The 18,343-nt window shown below is 52.7% G+C and overlaps 9 protein-coding genes across 9 annotated transcripts; 5 read left to right on the top strand and 4 right to left on the bottom strand.

Moving 5' to 3' along the window:
• Positions 1-693: 693 nt before the first annotated feature.
• On the top strand, positions 694-1,785 carry GUITHDRAFT_66839 (sterol desaturase; the record flags this gene model as incomplete). Its single annotated transcript, XM_005837387.1, has 7 exons — positions 694-1,071; positions 1,137-1,178; positions 1,223-1,291; positions 1,342-1,416; positions 1,478-1,551; positions 1,598-1,676; positions 1,720-1,785. 7 exons carry the CDS (start codon positions 694-696, stop codon positions 1,783-1,785), a joined length of 783 nt encoding a protein of 260 aa, XP_005837444.1.
• Positions 1,786-2,030: 245 nt separating this feature from the next.
• GUITHDRAFT_103700 (hypothetical protein) lies at positions 2,031-2,596 on the bottom strand (the record flags this gene model as incomplete). Its single annotated transcript, XM_005837388.1, has 5 exons — positions 2,031-2,085; positions 2,133-2,264; positions 2,313-2,344; positions 2,391-2,477; positions 2,534-2,596. 5 exons carry the CDS (start codon positions 2,594-2,596, stop codon positions 2,031-2,033), a joined length of 369 nt encoding a protein of 122 aa, XP_005837445.1.
• Positions 2,597-3,814: 1,218 nt separating this feature from the next.
• Positions 3,815-6,800, top strand: GUITHDRAFT_103701 (hypothetical protein; the record flags this gene model as incomplete). The annotated part of the gene is made up of 12 exons (XM_005837389.1): positions 3,815-4,366; positions 4,407-4,532; positions 4,586-4,660; positions 4,712-5,137; positions 5,189-5,244; positions 5,303-5,389; positions 5,466-5,511; positions 5,565-5,777; positions 5,829-5,884; positions 5,943-6,021; positions 6,063-6,098; positions 6,222-6,800. 12 exons carry the CDS (start codon positions 3,815-3,817, stop codon positions 6,798-6,800), a joined length of 2,331 nt encoding a protein of 776 aa, XP_005837446.1.
• Positions 6,801-7,452: 652 nt separating this feature from the next.
• On the bottom strand, positions 7,453-8,445 carry GUITHDRAFT_103702 (hypothetical protein; the record flags this gene model as incomplete). Its single annotated transcript, XM_005837390.1, has 6 exons — positions 7,453-7,519; positions 7,841-7,889; positions 7,943-8,002; positions 8,184-8,256; positions 8,312-8,363; positions 8,414-8,445. 6 exons carry the CDS (start codon positions 8,443-8,445, stop codon positions 7,453-7,455), a joined length of 333 nt encoding a protein of 110 aa, XP_005837447.1.
• A 1,775-nt stretch (positions 8,446-10,220) lies between these two features.
• On the top strand, positions 10,221-11,196 carry GUITHDRAFT_67024 (hypothetical protein; the record flags this gene model as incomplete). Its single annotated transcript, XM_005837391.1, has 3 exons — positions 10,221-10,366; positions 10,425-10,689; positions 10,774-11,196. Coding segments are annotated over 3 exons (834 nt in total), but the record flags the coding sequence as incomplete, so codon positions are not given.
• A 50-nt stretch (positions 11,197-11,246) lies between these two features.
• GUITHDRAFT_157284 (hypothetical protein) lies at positions 11,247-12,487 on the bottom strand (the record flags this gene model as incomplete). The annotated part of the gene is made up of 7 exons (XM_005837392.1): positions 11,247-11,315; positions 11,361-11,521; positions 11,577-11,625; positions 11,674-11,778; positions 11,826-11,935; positions 11,980-12,202; positions 12,461-12,487. 7 exons carry the CDS (start codon positions 12,485-12,487, stop codon positions 11,247-11,249), a joined length of 744 nt encoding a protein of 247 aa, XP_005837449.1.
• Positions 12,488-13,084: 597 nt separating this feature from the next.
• Positions 13,085-13,762, top strand: GUITHDRAFT_151158 (hypothetical protein). Its single transcript, XM_005837393.1, has one exon. It carries the CDS (start codon positions 13,198-13,200, stop codon positions 13,633-13,635), a length of 438 nt encoding a protein of 145 aa, XP_005837450.1. The 5' UTR covers positions 13,085-13,197; the 3' UTR covers positions 13,636-13,762.
• Positions 13,763-14,103: 341 nt separating this feature from the next.
• Positions 14,104-15,843, bottom strand: GUITHDRAFT_151159 (hypothetical protein; the record flags this gene model as incomplete). The annotated part of the gene is made up of 9 exons (XM_005837394.1): positions 15,696-15,843; positions 15,124-15,633; positions 15,047-15,076; positions 14,864-15,001; positions 14,733-14,815; positions 14,643-14,685; positions 14,513-14,590; positions 14,254-14,460; positions 14,104-14,194 (listed from the first exon to the last, which is right to left on the bottom strand). Coding segments are annotated over exons 1-9 (1,244 nt in total), but the record flags the coding sequence as incomplete, so codon positions are not given.
• A 1,452-nt stretch (positions 15,844-17,295) lies between these two features.
• GUITHDRAFT_66830 (hypothetical protein) lies at positions 17,296-18,160 on the top strand (the record flags this gene model as incomplete). Its single annotated transcript, XM_005837395.1, has 9 exons — positions 17,296-17,331; positions 17,373-17,423; positions 17,470-17,536; positions 17,577-17,644; positions 17,692-17,748; positions 17,800-17,838; positions 17,887-17,963; positions 17,996-18,054; positions 18,099-18,160. Coding segments are annotated over 9 exons (516 nt in total), but the record flags the coding sequence as incomplete, so codon positions are not given.
• Between the last annotated feature and the right edge of the window lie 183 nt (positions 18,161-18,343).

Consider the following 18,343-nt stretch of genomic DNA (forward strand, 5'->3'; position numbering starts at 1 on the left):
ACTCACGCTCATGCTCACCTTCCTCTCCCTCCACCTTCCGCATTTATCTCTTCACCACGCTCTCCGACGTTGCTCGCACCCTCTCACCCCCCCTCTCCTCCCTCCCTCCCACCTCCTCCCCCCCCCTCCCTCTCTCCCTCCCTCCCTTCCTCCCTCTCTTCCTCCATTCCCTTGCTGCCCCCTTGCCAATGCATTTCACGTGCATTCCAATATTGTTTACTCAATAAATATCAGTCAATTTTATGACTCTGAGGTGGAAACGTAGCTGTCAGACCCGAACGTTCAAAGCGCGAGGATGGGCCGGGGGAAATGGCAGCCCTTGAGCAAGGGACGCGGGAGGCAGGGGAAGAGGAAGAGGAGGGAGGCGGGGAGGGACAAGGGGCAAGAGAGGAGCGGGAGCAGAGAGGAGATGTAAGACAGTGCCAGCAACGTCGTTCACCATGGTAGAGTGCTAACTGTTGATGATGATGCGGGAGGAAGAAGGACATCTGAGTGAGCAAGAACTTGCATTGGAGGAGAATGAATGAGGAGAGCTTCCGATCGGTTCTCCCTCGATGATTTGAATATGATGATAGGAAGATTATTTTACATGAGCTGACTAGAAGAGATCATTGGTAACAATAATGAGGATAGCAATGACATGCGATGAAAATGATAGGTTTGTCACCATCTGCATTTTCAGGTTTTAGCAACATGGAAGCTGCATGGAACGAATCCGCTGCTTCGTCTCCATCGTACAGCGCATACGTGTATGGAGACAGCTCATGGCCTGACCCTGGGTGGCCACTCACAAACCGCCCTGCTCTGCTCACTGGGATCTTTGCTGTAGCATGTGGGCAAGTTGTAGTCATCTTGTACCATTTCTTTCATCTCCGCAGCAACTGCTCTCGCATCCAGAAAGCTGTCATGCCGGAATCTTCCTTCCTCTCAGACATGATGGGGCATCTCGCGCAGCCTGAAGGATTTGTGCTCCTCTCCCTCTACTTGTCCGGCACCTGGATGTTCAGACTGATGCCCAAGTCTTACTACTCTGCCGAAGGGACGGTAAACCCAGTCCATGTGTTTGCACAGGTGATCGCCTTCCTCTTCTTCCTCTTGCTTCCCCCCCCTCCCCCTCACTCACTGACTGTCCGCAGCTGGTCATCAACGACTTCTTCCAGACGGTCATGCATCTTGGAGTGAGCTCGTGCCGTCCTGAGCGACATGAACTGATGTGAGGCAGGAGCACAAACTTTCTCCCTGGATCTACAGGATGAGCCACAAGCCGCACCATCGCTTTCTCAACCCCAAGGTGACGTGGCTTGCAACTGGCGCTGCAATTCTGAACTAGCTCGCCTTCAGATGTTCGATGCGTTCAATGGGTCGATCTGCGACACAATCTTCATGATTCTACTTCCCTTGTTTCTCACTGCTCAGGTAGCAACAAACGTTGACATGGATCTTACGTGCGGGTCTGACTTTGCTACTTGTCTTCTAGATCGTGCACTGCAACGTCTGGTCGTACATGGCGTTCGGAACCATCTACGCCTCCTGGCTGACGCTCCTGCACAGGTTTGAGACTCTGCTGTTTGAGTTGTCATGTGACAAGATATTGCAGCGAAGTTTCGCACCCTTGGGATCCTCTTTTCCGTAAGATCGGCTTCGGAACCGCGGGTGACCACCATGTGCACCACAAGGTACAAGTTCACGGGGATGAAGTGTGAGTGACGAAACATTCAGTGCTTCATCTTCAACTTTGGGCATTTGTTCATGTGGTGGGATATGATGTTCGGAACGTACAAGTGAGTTTGACATGGACTGTGGCCGTGGAACTTAACAGAGACTCGCAGGTCTCCAATGTCGGTAGAGACCTTCAACAAGGACATCTGAACTCTTTGTTGCTCAATCACTGTATATAGTAGGCGTTTCGAAAGCAAGACGTGCAATTCGTACGTTGTCCCGCTTGTAGATTTGCCAATCATGTTTTTATGAATTCACAATCATCGTTTCCGTATTTTTCCTCAAGCTTGCTGCAGGCGTGTTGACGTCCATCACTCTCTGTTGAGGAAAGGAGTCCACATGCCTTGAACGCTCGGTGTTTCCGACCTGTAGTCGCTTTAGAGGATTCTTTTCCATCGCTCTCCTCTCCCTACCTCACACGCTTCCCACTGTGTGTGATGTTCTTCCCTCCCCATTGATGTAGCAGCAGCATACAACGTTCATTGATCCACTCGGCATCTTGTTTGTGCAGACCAACTGGCTTGTTTCTCCCGTTGCGATAGAATCTGAGCAGCAACAGATCAATGCAGTGGCAATTGAATGAGAAGCTTCACCCTTCCATGCATGCTGGACGCCCTTTCTTTTGCTGATATGTTGCCGTTAGAAACGGAATGAGAAATCAGATCTAATACCGTGACAACAAACTCTATCTGAGAGTACTTCTCCTTCAATGTTGGAACAAACTTCTCTACAAATTCGCGTGCACCACGAGAGTGATACTGGAGATTCATTATGTTTCGGAACAGAGAAAAGTTGTGTTCATAAAGAGACGTACCGAGGTGTCACAATATTGGATGGTAAGCTTGGTCAGCTGCCACAAGCCGGTTCGAGAGTTCATCTAGAAGATCACACGTCATGTATCAATATGATGCAGCCTATCTTCCAGATAAAACACAAACACATCCCGATCAAACTCTGTGAGCAAACACTGCACGACTGATTCAAGGCTCTGAGAGTGGAACTCAGCTTGAGGAGAGCAGCAGAGCGTCATTGCGATCAGCCATCGGCCTAGTTCAGCCTCCTCTTCACTCTCCTCCATGGTTCAGTTCATTCCGCTCATTGTCCCCCATGATCACGTTCTAACCCTCTCCTCCGTCACAGCTTCATCGCGCATGCTACTTTCCTCGTAGCTAATAGATGATAGCCCCATAGAGGCCCTCATCCCCACATTCATCTCAGTCAGATTCCGAAGTTCCGGCGTTCGCCGGAAACGGTTCCGAAGTTCATGGCAGTGAGCTGAGCCTCGCAGGGCCTGAGTCATTCCAATCCGCACCGGGCCCTTGCCAAGTTGGGAAGTTGAACCGCCGGGCAGGTGAGTACCTCAGGGCCTGACTCAGTGACTGACGGTACGGTACTACGGTACGGTACGGCACACAGCGGCAGACGGCCCGGTAGTACGGTACGTCGGGCGCCGCGGACCGGCGGACTGTGACCGTAGTCGGCAGTGACAGGCCTAAGTTGTGTCAGCGGCCTGCCTCCGGCACGGCGGCTGCTACGGGGATCATCCGATTGGAAACTGGCAAAAGGTGACCTTCCAGAAGATCCGATGATCCAATATCAACTGCGCACAGACAGTGTACGGCGGTAAGAGTCTCGAAGTGATTCCATTCAAGTTGAATACTGTGACTGTGACCCGGCACTGCAAACTTGAAAAAAGACCGAAACCGTGCCACCCTCAGCCCCCCGGCGGCGCCGGGCAGCCCGGGGCCGGGGCCGGGGCGGCCGGCGCCGGCGCCGGGCACTGAGGGTTATCAAGCCATATATATGACTGAGAGCCCGGCACATGACTCCAGAAATAACCTACGTCAAACTTTGCGGCATCGCACTGGCTGAGGGCCGGAGGAGGGAGAGGCTGGCTCGGAGGATGCCACACTGACAGGGTACTAGCCGAGTAGCTGAGCCCAAGGCCGGCATGGCTTAGTCTGATGCATGTAGCCGACACTTGACTGATGCTGTGACGCACTTGGCGGCGAACTAGCTGGTTTATACGATGAGGTCTCAGAGGGTCTCTTATACAGCAGCAGGAGGGCTGCTCCTGTTGGCAACATGGCTCTCCATGCTCACTTGCAACTCAAGGAGCGGGGGCACAACTGGCGGGGGTAGGTTTGCTCTGGACGAGTTCTTCGAGGACTCGCACGTCGTTAATGTTGTAGGCAAGAGCAAGAAGAAGCTGCCAAGTGTCGATGAGATGATGGAGCAGATGAGAGAAATGATCGCCCACGCTACCAACACGCCGATTAAACCCTGGAAAGGCTCCTCTCGAACCTTCTCCCCCGACCTGTCGGCTTCACCTCAGCCCAGCATGTCTGAGCACCATGGCGAGAGGAAGGGAAGAGAGACCATTGTAAAGCTGCCCAACTCCGTAATCTACGGGTCCAAGGCTGGCTATGAGTCGCTGGTGCAGTCCTTCAAACATGCGCTGAAGACATCGGAAAAGAAAGTCGCGGGGCTTGTGGAGGACGTCCAAGGTTATTTCTCGGATGCATTTGGGGGAGGACAAGACAAGAAACAAACATCACCGCATCCTGCTATCGAGCACGCGACTACACGGCAAGAGCGTTCAACGAACAGGAGGGATCAGGGTGCGATCCGAACTCGGACGGTTCAGGTATGAAGAGAGGTTGAACGCTGGAGGCTGACCCTCACAGACTCGTGTTCTCCCTCAGAGCTCGCTCCCACATGAACATAGCACAGCGAGGAAGAGCCGTCTGAAATCTCAGCCGCCGTTAGTCAGCCAAGGTCAGGAAAGATTTTATCGAGAGAAAATAAGAGAGGTGAGCGTGCAAGGTTCGTGGCTGCTGCCTTGTGATGATCCTTGGACATGTAGGATGAAGAAGAGAAGCAGAAGGAAAAGCAGATGGAAAGGGAGAGAGTGCTATCTGATGACACGTTGCAGTCTGAGGTGCCTTTGTTGTGAGGCGATTGACAGCTATTGATGGTCTTTCCATACCAGGATGAGTCAGAGCGCCGCTCGTCTGTGAGAGAGGATGCTGAAGCTTCGTTTCAAGACTCCCTCAAAAGAGAAATGAGGAGGGAGAAGGAGGAAATTAAAAGAGCCAAGGAGCAACGAGTGAGAGAGATGGAAGACGTGAAGATCAAGGAGAGATTGTTCCAAGAGAAATTGAAAGACGAGCAGTTTGCTGAGGAGAAAGAAAGAAAACATTACAAGAAGCAGGAGACGCTCGCGTACGAGCTGGCCCGGCACAAGGAAGAGGTCGCAGAGTCGATCCGAGAGACGGCGATCCGCAAGCAGCGCGAGGAGGCAGCAGAGAGACTGCGAGAGAAGCAGGCGAGGGCAGACACGAGGAGGAAGGAGATGAAGGAGGCAGAGGGGCGGGAGCTGAGGATGTTCCGGCGAGAGGACGCATACGCGAAGCAGGTGAGTCAGGAAGGGGAGAGGGGGGCGATAGAGGTGACAGACGGGGAGCAGGTTGAGAAGGAGCAGCAGAGGAGGGAGAAAGAGCGAGAGGCGAGGTTGGACGCCAGGTGAGAGGAGGGAGGGGCGAGAGAGGGAGGTGTCTGCTGACGGGGCTGGGGCGAGCAGGTCGACGGAGGAGGAGGAGAAGGCACAGAAACTGTCGGATGCGATGGTGTCGGGTGCGATGGAAGAGCAAGGCAAACTCAAGGTTGTGTGTGAACGAGCGAGGGACGATAGGGCTGCGGGATGGGAGCGGAAGGAGGAGAGCTAGTTGACCGGAGCCCTGCAGGTCACGAGCGGACAACGAGGAAGGCAACGAGGGGAGGACGGACTACGTGAGCGAGTTCGCCAGCAGGAGCATGAGGAGAAACGGAAGCTAGACAGACAGGAGGAGCGAGAGACGCTCGCGTACGAGCTGGCCCGGCACAAGGAAGAGGTCGCAGAGTCGATCCGAGAGACGGCGATCCGCAAGCAGCGCGAGGAGGCAGCAGAGAGACTGCGAGAGAAGCAGGCGAGGGCAGACACGAGGAGGAAGGAGATGAAGGAGGCAGAGGGGCGGGAGCTGAGGATGTTCCGGCGAGAGGACGCATACGCGAAGCAGGTGAGTCAGGGAGGGGAGAGGGGGGCGATAGAGGTGACAGACGGGGAGCAGGTTGAGAAGGAGCAGCAGAGGAGGGAGAAAGAGCGAGAGGCGAGGTTGGACGCCAGGTGAGAGGAGGGAGGGGCGAGAGAGGGAGGTGTCTGCTGACGGGGCTGGGGCGAGCAGGTCGACGGAGGAGGAGGAGAAGGCACAGAAACTGTCGGATGCGATGGGGAAGGAAGGAAATGAACAAGAGGAGCATGAGGTAAATTCTTCTGCACCATGACTCGCATTGAAGTGCATTAGCATGTCAAGGTGTCAGCCCTGGTGAAAGGCAGCAAGGTGGTTTATTTCACTGTATCTTATCTTACCCTCATCCTTATCGTGACCGTGACTTTGCTCTGCCTTCTCTCATTCGTTTCCTTCCTGTGCTGCTTGTTCTTCCTTTGAGTCCTTCCCCTCCAGAAGCCTGCAAGCTCTTCATCCCTCGACCCTTCACTAGGGAGTAACAGAGGAACGGAGACTCCCACCAGAGATCTACCAAGGCTCCGAACAGCGTCAGGCGCAGCGCAGAAGAGCCTCCTCGCCAAGCTCTTGCGGGAACAGCGGAAGTTCCTCGAACAGGAAGTGGCGCAGGATCTGTCGTCCGGCCCTCTGTCAAAGTTCAACCAGAAGCTGCGGCAGGAGGATGCGGCAGAGGAGCTGGCGGAGGGGAAAGAGACAGAGGCCGAAAAGGAGGAGATCGCCAAAGGAGGAACACGGCAAGGGGAGCAAGAGGCTCTGACGTTCAAGGGCCTCAAACGCTCTGCTCGATTCCAGCTGGCCCGATCGCTGCAGACACGCCTTAGGAAGGCGATCACACGAGATCTGGAGGAGGAGAACAAGGCTTTGACCCATGGCATCGAGCTGGGAGAGAGGAGGAGAGCGAGGGCGTCGAGCTTGGCGAGCTTCTTCTCCTCTCAGAGCAACAAACTGCTCCAAGGGCTGCAGGACGCCTTCAAGCAGAAGTTTGCGGGGCCTGAACCTGCTGGACAAGGCGCGTGAACCGACGTGGTTGACAATGCCTAACTGATGATGCCCATCATCTCCAGGCATTGCCGAGGGTGTCAAAGGCACCCCTTGCAAAGGAAAAGGTTTTTCGACGGGCTAGAGTCTAGCTGGAGGGCCTGATAAAAGTCCCTAAGGACGCCAAGTTAGCAGCTACACGTGCTCGCATCATCAACCTCGCTGCTTCACAGTTAGCGACTTGGCAAAACCCGTTCCTCTCGTATCTGACTTGAGTATTACTCACGAAGTAGCCGCAAGGGGAAGGGGGAGAATCAGCAGGAGCAGGAGCAGGAGCAGGAGCAGGAGCAGGAGCAGGAGCAGGAGCAGGAGCAGGAGCAGGAGCAGGAGCAGGAGCAGGAGCAGGAGCAGGAGCAGGAGCAGGAGCAGGAGCAGGAGCAGGAGCAGGAGCAGGAGCAGGAGCAGGAGCAGGAGCAGGAGCAGGAGCAGGAGCAGGAGCAGGAGCAAAGCCGTGGGGGGGGACGAGGATGGAAGAAAACGTCATGATAGTACAGGCGGATAGCTCTTTCATTCTTCTCGTCCACATGCAGGAAAACTCTCGTTCCATACTTTTCCCCCGCTCGTTTCACCTGCGCGAGCATGATTCCCTGTCCCCCCTCCCTCTCCCCCTCTCCCATCACTAGGCAGCAGCTCACCGCCTCTTTGAGTAGAAAATCTCCAACGCCGAGACCGTGAAAGGCGGGGTGAACTGCCATGTCCTGCCTCGTCGTCAGCATCCCGTGCCCGTCCCACTGCTGTGGTCAGACCGCGATGTAGCATGAAGACTCGCCGAACTGGAGGCGAGCAAGAGAACTAAAAGCAAGTGACTTCCTTTGGTTCCACCTTCTCCCGCCGCTACCTCATCTCGAACTCATGCTGAGACAGATCCACAGCCCCTATGATCAACTTCCTCCCTGCTGTAGTCGACTGAAGTGCCCCAGGAGTGTGTTGTCCCCGCCAGTACAGTCGGGAGACCGAGGTCAGGACAAGTCGACGAGGAGAAGAGAGCAGGAGGAGAAAAAACATCAGAGGCAGGCAACCAGAGCGTGTCAAGCACCTCCCATTGACGTGCAGCCTCCTCGTCCGACTCTGCTGGCAGGTCGTCAGCGCCTCCAACACTGAACGCCTAGAGGTACACGCACTTCCAAAGATCGTCCGCGCTGCCTCCTTGTCCTCCGCAGAGCAAAGGTCGTCGAATTTCACTGTGAACGTGTTAGTCGCAGCTTGCTACGGCGCCAAGCTAGCCGGAGGCTCTAAGAGTGAACCTAGTCGCTCAAGGACTTGGAGCGGGAAGGGTCCCTGTAGCTGGACTAAGAGGCATTCAGCCCCCTTGCCTACCACCCCAGCCATCATCCTCTTCAACAGACTGGAAGAGACCGGTACCTATCCTAGCCTTGAGGATCTCCAGCCTCTCGAACCTGGAGGCGATAAGATCGTTGGGTCGAGCTGAAATCTCCTGGAGAAGAGAAAGCAGGGTGATCCAGTGCTGGTACGCACAGTCAGGAGTCTACCTTCCCTTCGAAGGCAAGCGCTCTGCAATGGCTAACTGCGAGCATAGAAGCCCTTCCCGTGAACGGTGAGCAGCAAATCAGGATCTAGCTATCGGAGCATACCTGTCCATAGGATCCAGAGGGAGCACGTGCATATCTGAAGTCAAAGATAAGCTTTCATAGGACCACCTTGCCGTAAAAGAAACTCATACTGAAGTTGTGGGATATTTTCTCGTTGCTGACTTGAGACATGAATAAGAAAATGTTCATCGGCCGAAAACATGACGAGCCTTGACGATGTGGCAGGCAGTTCAGTGGAAGTTTTCGCAAGCATGCTGACTGATGCCGTCCAGATCTCAAAACAAAGAAGCCTTCAAAAGTTGTGATGGCTGACTGACATGGGCGCATGAAAGCCGAGCTGTCTTGAAGGCGGCTGCCGCGACATGATCCAGCCGGCGAAGCTGCGGTGACAGAGAGAGAGCCGACGATGCAGAGGAGTCTTGTTGTGACCAGCTTGACAAGAGATAGATCCTTAGCTGAAGCTCCTCCTCCTCCTCCTCCTCCTCCTCCTCCTCCTCCTCCTCCTCTTCCCTCCCTCTCCCTCATTCTGGTTATCCCGGCTCACTGAAAAGTTTACTCAACAGGTAACGTGATCAGCTGGGGGGCCCGTGCGCGCGGCGCCCGAGTCACACTGGCCGAGGTGACTCGTGACCGGTCACGCTCCCAAGGAGACGAATCCCTGCACGAGTATGTCGCCTTTAAAACTACTTTTGTTGGTTTGTACCACAACATAAGTAAAGATCGCCGTACACCGTCCTTTATATGTAGTAATTTTTTCTCGCAGGCATAAGATTTAAAACGATGTTGATGTACAAGGTTTTAAATTGGGGCTCGTTACCTTATGTATCGCTGGATGGCAGCAGCAGCGAAGGCTCAGGGGAGAGCAGCGGAGAGAGATCGAAGGTAAGGCAGCAACCCATTGCCACGCGTGAAAGGCATGTCATGTATGGCAAGGTGAAGTGAAAGTTGCCATGGATCTTAATTAAAAGATCCGTCCCGATGAGCTCCTTTGAGCAGATGCGCCTGAATGGCACTTATGTGGAAAAGAGGCAGCTAGGACTTTTGTTTTCAATCTCGATGTTCATCTCTGGATCTCACTAGCAGCTGAATGGCAGATGAGCAACTGAAGCAAAACCAGAAGGAACCCGACAAAAGGCGATGATCCGGCTTCTTATAATATACTGTTTGTTTATGTGGGTGGGATTTTTTGTCGTCCTGTATATGAGGAACGAGCTGGGGTTGCCAACAAAAGGTACCAACGTTGATGACGACCTTCATTGCAGCTGACGTGATATGTGTCCTGCAGGAAATGAAGAAAAGGAGTCAGGTGAATAAACTTGCTCGAAGATACTTGCGATGTTTTCGGTGCTGAATCGTAGATGGGTAGTCTGCGCAAGGAGTCAGCTCATATGGATATGGAGGCTTCCTGTCGGGTGCGATTTCTCCGGGTTCTTCGTCGAGCTTCTTGGTTATCTCCCGCTTTTCCGCGGTATCACCTCCTCGTGCAAACCCTCCTCTGAATCTTGAACGTTGCTGCAGAGAAAATCGATTTCTTCGCCTTGGACAGCGGCGAATGTCACGAGGACTTCTTGTCGATCTTGTCTGAGAAGGAGTCAACAGCCATAAAGGTTCGGGGATTTCTCATTCGATGCAGTGCTCTTGACCTGCGCTTGTGAGCAGGAAACTCATCGTAAAATGGATGCCCTCAAAAGTGGGAAACAGCCAAATGCCAAGACCATTGTTATTGAACATTCAGAACCTTGTGCATGGTCGAAGGTAGAGATGAAAACTTTGATTTTCCCTCGTTCTTCAACACCCTGACTGTTCATGTGTTCGTCAGTACTTGCCTCTTCAGAAACCAGACGTCTTCATTGGACGAACCATGACGGAGTCTTGGACGCTTGACCACTCTTGGGTTCGGTGTGCTCAAAGGGTGGACGAGCTCTGGGTTCCCTCTAAATGGCATGTCGAGGCCTTTAAGAATGCTGGAATCCCCGAGGACAAGCTGATGGCAATGTGAGAAACTTTCTGAAAGGAAAAGTGCTTGTTGTTGCTGACACTTTCTGGCTGCAAGTCCTGAGGCAGTAGACACTGAATTCTTTGATCCTGCACTCGCTAAGAAGCAGGAGCGGCATTCCGATGATCTGGTCCTGCTTTCAGTCTTCAAGTGGGAGCATCGCAAGGGATGGGATGTACTGTTGGACGCCTACTGGTCTGCATTCACCCCGCAAGACAAAGTTGTCTTGAAGATAAGGAGCTACATCCCATCGTGGGAAGGAGGGCTCACCGAGATGCATGCTAGGGTAACCCAGTACGCCAAGATGGAGTCGCCGAACCGTGTCAAGTACTGGAGGGAGCACAAGGGCGAGGATACCAGCATCCCTTCTCAGCTCGACGAGCTTGCTAGGATCGAGTTCCTGCAGGGAGGACCAACGATCCAAGAAGGAGCCTTGTCGAGGGCAGAGATGAGGGACCTGTATGCTTCGAGTGATGTGATGGTGCTCCCGACGAGAGGAGAAGGCTGGGGCCTTCCGATTGTGGAGGCCATGGCTATGGAGCTCCCGGTCATCGTTACCAACTTTAGCGGGCCCACTGAGTATCTCACGGAGAGTAATTCGTATCCTATCGGCTACTCGATGGTAGAGCGACACAGCCACATGTACGCAGAGCCAGACTTTGATCAACTTGTATCAACGCTACGACATGTATTTGCGAATGCTAAGGACAGGGCGGCGAAGGGCAAGCGAGCAAGACAAGACATGGTCAAGCGATTCTCTCCCAGTGTTGTAGTCGATCAGATGATTGATCGCGCTAATTTCTTACTGAGTAATAAAACCCGAATTTGAACAAGCGACAACATGGCGATCTCTTTGGAGCTGGCCGTACTGTTGCTGGTTCAATGGTACATGTTGAACAGCAAGATGCCAACTGCAGCTCCGATGCTTGTGTTGATCGCGTTCACCGCCTGTACAATATGTTAGAACAGTGAACCATGGATGTTCTTCATGACCTCATTTGTGAGCCATTTGTATTTATCCTGCACCGTGGCTCCGATCACCGATTCACATGTCGTCGCCACAAACGCTGCGATCATGACAACGGGGATCTCGGAGGCGAGCATCACGTTCGTCATGACAGCCCAGACTGCAATCACAAGGCTCCCAACAACTCCTGTGCTCTAGTCACTCCCCATGACGATCCCAAGGGAGAACGACAAGGTTCCAACCTGCGAGGGTGCCCTCTACACTCACGGCTCCTTCCGTCCCTGCAGGGACCTGCGGAGATTTTCATCCTCCTCGATCATGCGGAAGATTCAGACTCACGGGCTTCATGGAGGTGATGAGGAAGGTTTTCTTGCCATAGGCCTTCCCGAGCTCAGAGGCGAAGGTGTCGGAGAGCTTGGTAGCTAGAGAGGCAACGAACCCGATCTAGGAGAAAGATCAGCCACATGGCAGCGTCTCCCTAGCACTCAAACCCTGAAGAGACCAGTGTCCTGAAGCGAGTACGTTGCCATCATCGCACAGAAAGCAGCAGTGGCCGCTGATCCCCAGACGTTCTCAGGGCCTCGCGCTCCCCCGCGGCTCTCTGTCACAGCGATCAAACGAGGGAACGCGCTGCTCTACCATCACCAGCGATACCCTTCTTCTCTTTCTCAGCCATCTTGACCTTTGTCACCAGCGACCCTGCGATTAGGTACACCACACAGGTGGACCAGCCGGCAAACCCCAAGGACCCCCACAGGATCACGCCCAACAACCAGGCACTGAGGAGTCCCGAGGAGGTCAGGAACGACCTGTACTTGCCCGTGGCCAGCAAGAGCAGGGCAAGCACAGAGTTAAGTACAAGGGAATACTGCAGATCCGTGTAGAGGAGAATCCCCGTCCCCTCCCAGCCCAGCACCTCCCCTGCGCGTAGACTTGTAATAGATCGATGCCTGAGTGGATGCCTGCTCAGGGAAGGAGTGAAGCGAGAACAGAGGGGCGATGTCGAAGGAGGATGAGCAAGACGGGAAGGTGATGCTGCAGAAAGGCTGGAAAAGCTCCTGCAGCCTGATATCGTCCCGCCATATGGAGACGAGAACGCGAGCATTGCGCCCTTGACCAGCATTACCGACGGGAAAAAGAATAATATTCCCATGTGTGACTGAAAGTTACCGGCCCGGCCGCGCCCGGCCGGCAGCTTGGACTGAGCCTGTCCGGGCCGCCGGAACCGCACTCCGTGGCACCGGAAGTTTCCGGTCCTCCGACAGACAAAACGGGCTCCGTAAAACCGGTAGATACAGATCACGATGCCGCTGACCTTTTTACTACCTTGCCGCAGAGTCTGGTGCGTTTACTGCATGTCAGAATATCTAAGACTGGTTTAACGTTTGAACTAAAACTTGTTTTAAGTCACCAAACCGTCAAACCGTGCAACCGTGACTTTGTGCTCACCCCAAAAGAATAGGAACTTAGGGGGTGGGGTAGGGGCTCGTGGGGACAAGAATTTCCAATCGTTGTGTTATGAGGTATGAAAAGTCACCCACCCCAGGGTTTGGCCCTACAGTTTTACCGGGATTTGAGCATGCAATCAAAATACCTCATGTCTCACACTTTTATAGCAAAGAGACTATGATAAGGATGTAAAGCGCTCTGGACCCCTCAGGAACATAAGAGTCTAATAACCCCTAGCCCTGTTTTGACCGGAACAGTTTACAAATGTGTTTTAACAATCCACACCTTTGCAACTGCTCTGCAAGCTCCTCCGACGTTTTCCCAATCGGCTGCTCGTCCTTCATCGCGCCCCCATCCTTCAGCGTTTGTTTGTGTTGCCCCGCCCTGGTCTATCACCTGCATCAGCCAATCACCATGAGCTCTCTCCGACAACTCCTTTCTGCCGCTACTTATCAGCTCGACGCGCAGCCTCTTCGAGTCAAAGTTTGCCCCCGACCCCGCGGAAAGCCTTCGACCTACTCGCCAGTGGACCCCATCAATCTCGACTTGTCTTCAGTTAGGTCTCTCTTTCACCTCACCCAAACCGAAGCTGCTGAAACTCTCGGGATCTCTCTTTCCTCCCTAAAATCCGCTTGCCGTCGTATGGGTATCAGAAAATGGCCGTACAACCGAAGAAGTCAGTGCACAGCAAGAAGGAACAAGGGAGAATCCAATGGCTCGCCGATGCCCGAACGAGAACCCACGGATGATGATAGCCTTTCCTCGTACAGAAAACCTTACTGGACAGAGACTAGTATCGAAGAGTTGCTAGAAGAGTCTTTAATGCACGTCATGGGACATCTTTCACGATAAGGAGACTCTCCTCTATACCCCTCCGAGCGATTTGACTTGAAAGCAACGCAAATGATGGTAATATCGACATTCGAAAAACTTAATCTGTGATACATGTTTTACATTTGAATAAACAACAACAAATGCCATGGTACTGGTTTGATAGTAGTTTGTCACTTGTCATCAAATTTGACGCCCTGTCACATTGAAAAGGCCAAGAAGCCTGAGCAGAGGCACAGAGACAAGGGCGCAAACGCTAGTTAACATTAGAGACAATGTCTCAAAGTTTCACACTGAAATGACGGGGAAGCCTCAAACGAAGCCGACGGCAAGAGTAAATGAGCGGTATTCGTAAATACTGACCTTGATGGGTTTTCAGACAATTCTGGCCAAGCAGGAACATCTCTACATTGCTTGACACTGAATAAAAGGTAGATGAATGGAAAGAGCGTGCAAGAAGCAGCGGAAAGTTGAAGCACGAAAGGTGCGAACATGTAAGTTACATTCATTCAAAGAAGGAGAATAATGGAACATTTGAGTCCTGCGCACGTACTTTGCGGTCATGGAACCCAATATCAGTCTGCAGGCACAAGAAACCAGATTCAGCGGAACGGAAAAGAAGAGGTTTTATGCCCTCACATCCAAAGAGCGGAGGGCGCTCTCTCCTCTGCTCGGCTTGCCTGCATGCTCAAGGCTGGCATGCTTCTCGCTCAACCTCCGTGCTGCTGCCAGCTTGACCGCATGACTGTCAGCAATGAGAGGAGCCTTCATGCCAACGAATCTGTCAAAGAGTGGCTGCTCAGACTGGACTGATCCCTTCTTGAAGGTCTTGTCCGCGAAGCCCGACTACACAACCCTCAGCTGTCTACCATTGAGTGATAAGTTTGAATAATCTCACGTCGATGATCGAGCCAAGATTTTCATGCGCCGGTCGAGAAACCTTTTGGGCGAGCTGAGGTTGCGCAAGCTTGGTGACCTAAACATCGTGAGGAGTGGGATCAGAGTCGGTGAGAATAGAGTGACGATACCTTCTTGCTGCCGGAGTCAGAAAACTCTTGCTCAAAGAATGGCCTGCCATGAAGGCGTAAGCAGCATTCGGAACGAAAGTCGCAAGTTACATCTGGCCCTCCGATTTCTTGGCTGACAGCCTGTCATCTGAGAAGAGACCAAACGACTTCAGAGTCCCTTGAGAGTTCAGAGCCTGTAGGCCCTGTAAGTCATCGAAATATGCCAGCGAGAAATCAAGTACCTTGCGGATCAATGCTCGCTTCGACTTGGCCTTCTTCTCTTGCTCAGCTTCATTCACAACATGCATCGATTCTGCTCCTGCACTGGCTTGTGGCCTAAGAATCTTCTTCACAGCTGGTTGAGGAGGCAGCTCCTTGACCTGCAATGCATCAGAACTCAGCAAGCAGGGCTTAAATTCCGTCACTTCAGCGACAGCAGGATGGACGACGCGTGCCTGTGCGACGATCAGTCGCTGGTGTCAACAGACTTGATCTTGTTTACCAGGAGCGGATGCTGGGGAGCCTCAGTTACAGTGCTCTTTGGAGGTTGAGTTCCGTCAAGAGCCTTCTTAACTTGAGATGCTGTGCGGGGGCTCATGTGGGACAGCGCTGACTTGGACTGGATGCCGGCCACAGCACTTGCAGCATGCGGAGCTGCTGAAGTCTTCGACAAAGATTCTTTCACAAGATGACTGGCTGAGACTCCATGGGGGCTACTCGCCTCCATCTGATGTTGTGCAATTTCAACTGGTGGGTGCACACTGTGCGGTTGGACCGGTGCCGGGTGGTCGACGGACCTCACAAAGGACTTTGGAGGAGACGCGTCGGCGTGCTTGATCTCTGGTGTGTGTTGCTGATGCTGCACTTGAGACTTCACGGAAGGCTCCTTCATCGCCATCTGCTCAAGATGGGCTGACGTTTGGGAGTTCTGATGGGCTCTGTTGATCATCATGGCATAAGCCTCCTTCCTCGCTCGCAGCCTCTCCTCGTGCTCGGCTCTGAGAGCTTGCTGCTGCAAGCAAAGTTGTCAGGAGACACAATGGAGCAATTGAAAGAACTTTGCAGGCAACTGACCTGCTGGCTGGATACCAGGACGGTATGGCAACCGTAGAGGTCGCACACATTCACCAGCTTCTGGTTGCGTGAAGGAATGGTCATCAAGACCGACTTGTGCTGATGATTCCTACTGGCCCATCCCGAAATCAGCACTATGCCGAGTGCCAAGCAAGACAGGGCTGCGAGAGTGGCAGAAAGCATTTTCTTCTTTTGTGCCATTCCTTTGACCTGAAAACCGATCGCGTGTTACACCCGACAGAACAACCCGTCACACGAGAAACATTTCCTAAGTCCTACACGAGAATTTGCAAGAGATAGTTCAATCAACAATATTCATATCATCAACAATCATCCGATCATCCAACTTATTGCTTCCCTGACGCCCCACAAAGAAGCAACATAGCACAGGTCTGGAGCGCCAAGGTTTGCTTTCCCCTTACCTTATCATCGGTAAAACACACCATCACATTCCTGATCTCTCTCTACTTCATTGTTTCAACATAATCAAGAATTTTCTCCCTCTTCTCCTTGCACCTCCTCCATCACCTTCTTCATCGAACCATATCCCCCGATCTCAGGCGCAGCCATTGCTCCCCCGAAATAGCCGAATGAAACTGAAGCGTAACGGACAGCCCCATGATCACCCGGGCCGACCCGGCCCTCACGGCCTGCCGGGTTCACTGAAAACCTCGAGGCCTCTGGAACTCCAGTAGGCTTGTTTGTCGTAATGCACGCGACCCTGCCGATAACCCTGGCAGTCCTGATGCCTTTGCGATGTACAGGCTTCATGAGGTAAGACGATGGGGAGAATCTTTCACCTGTCTTCGTGCTGCCCGCATGTTAGTTCGCCCGACCTTGTCTTGCTCTCCCTCTGCTCCAAACACCACACGCCCCGACCTGGTTTGCGGTTCGAGTCTTTCGAGTAGTGGTGGGTAGTGAGGCCAGGTCCAGCGTTTGCATAATGTGGATGGTTTCCCGTGCTTGGATCGAATGCAAACATGTCAAATGGAGCGTTTGGGCCTCCCAACTCGCTGAGAAACCAAAGAGGTTGAATGTACATTCTTGACATGCAGCGAGAGAGAGAGAGAGAGGAGGGAATGTTTCAATCTCAAAGACATCATCTCGAGATGGCACTCTGTGCACTGATGATCTACTACTTGACATCTCATCTTCCATCTCCATGTATGCTCGCTCACATCAAACTCCAGCACCATGGTCACCAGGCGAATTGATGGGAGGTTCGCCAAGTCCCTCCTAGCAAGGAGTGCGTCCAGCAGCTCCATGTTCAACCCAAGGATGTCAGTACCCCAGCATGCGTCTCTCTTCTATCCTTACATACTGATTTCCTCATGCTCCTGGTGCGGCTCTCATACACCCCTGTCATGTGCAGCGCAAGAAATTCACACTTCCAGGTTGCATCGAAAGGGAGGCCGTGAGATGGAATGACGGTGTTGAAATCAGCCCCGGTCCTCCTTCCCATCCACCAGCAGATTCATGAGCGACCAGGCCAGTGCAAGTGCACCTGCAGAACCCATGGTGACGGTACGATGTTGAGGCCATGCGAAACTGAAGTGTGCGGTTGCAGGAGGAAGAGGTCGATCCCGGGGAGATCGAGGGGACAGACCTGAGGGTCCTCAAGTATCCTCATCCTAAGGTGCTGCTCGCCTCTGTCGACCCTCCTCTGACCTGCATCAGCTGAGGGCACCAGACGAGGAGGTGACAGAGTTCGATGATAACCTTCGCAAGGTTATGTGACTATGGCCAAGTTGGCCTGTCGTGATCTCAATTGCAGACCATCAAAGAAATGTTTCTTGTCATGTATGCCTCACGTGGAGTTGGACTTGCAGCCCCTCAGGCAAGTTTGTAGAGTTGATGGAGATGAGATCTACTCACTAAGAGAGCAGGTCGGTATCAACAAGCGCATCATGGTTTTCAACCCTGAAGGGGACAAAAAGAAGTGGCTTCAGGTTTTGATTTGTCATCAATTCATGATGCAAGTGACTGTCTGTGGTAGGAAATAGCTCTGATCAATCCAAAGATTGTCGAGATGTCAGAGGGGACAGACGTTGAGGTTTTTTCATCCAACCATCCTTGTTTTTACATGACGTTGTGTTTGGAATAGACCGAAGCTTGTCTTTCATTTCCTGGAATGCAAGGAAAGGTGATGAGGATTTGATTCAATGTTGCTTGTATTCTAACATGCAGAAAGGTTCGGAGACACAAGTGGATCAAAATAGAGGCCCAGGATCTGAAAGGGAAAACGATCAAGAAGAAGGCAAGAAATTTGTATCTTAGTGAAATGTCGTTGGTTTGACCAGCCTTCAGTTTACTGGGTGGACTGCCCGCGTCTTCCAGCACGAGTACGATCATCTCGAAGGTGTGTTTTCTTTTTCAGTAAGAGAAACCTCTAACACCGTGTAGGAGTTGTTTACATCGACAGGCTCGAAGACGAGGAAGACAGGGTTAGTTGTATGCATTTCTAGTCCAACAGTTCATGATCACAACAACTTGCAGCAAACTGTTAAGCCAAAGCTTGACGAGCTGAAAAAGATCTACAAGGTCTACTCTTCTAATATGTACTTACGAGAGAATGTGACACTTCCCAGGAACAAAATGGTGATGAAGGAGCTCCACAGCTCAAGTGGAGCGAATGAAGACTAGAGGGA

Source organism: Guillardia theta (assembly GCF_000315625.1).
Source record: "Guillardia theta CCMP2712 unplaced genomic scaffold GUITHscaffold_14, whole genome shotgun sequence".
Taxonomy (NCBI): Eukaryota; class Cryptophyceae; order Pyrenomonadales; family Geminigeraceae; genus Guillardia; species Guillardia theta.

Excerpts from the sequence above, each read along its gene's own strand:
- GUITHDRAFT_151158 (XM_005837393.1), top strand. The coding sequence starts at position 13,198 with ATGAGCTCTCTCCGACAACTCCTTTCTGCCGCTACTTATCAGCTCGAC.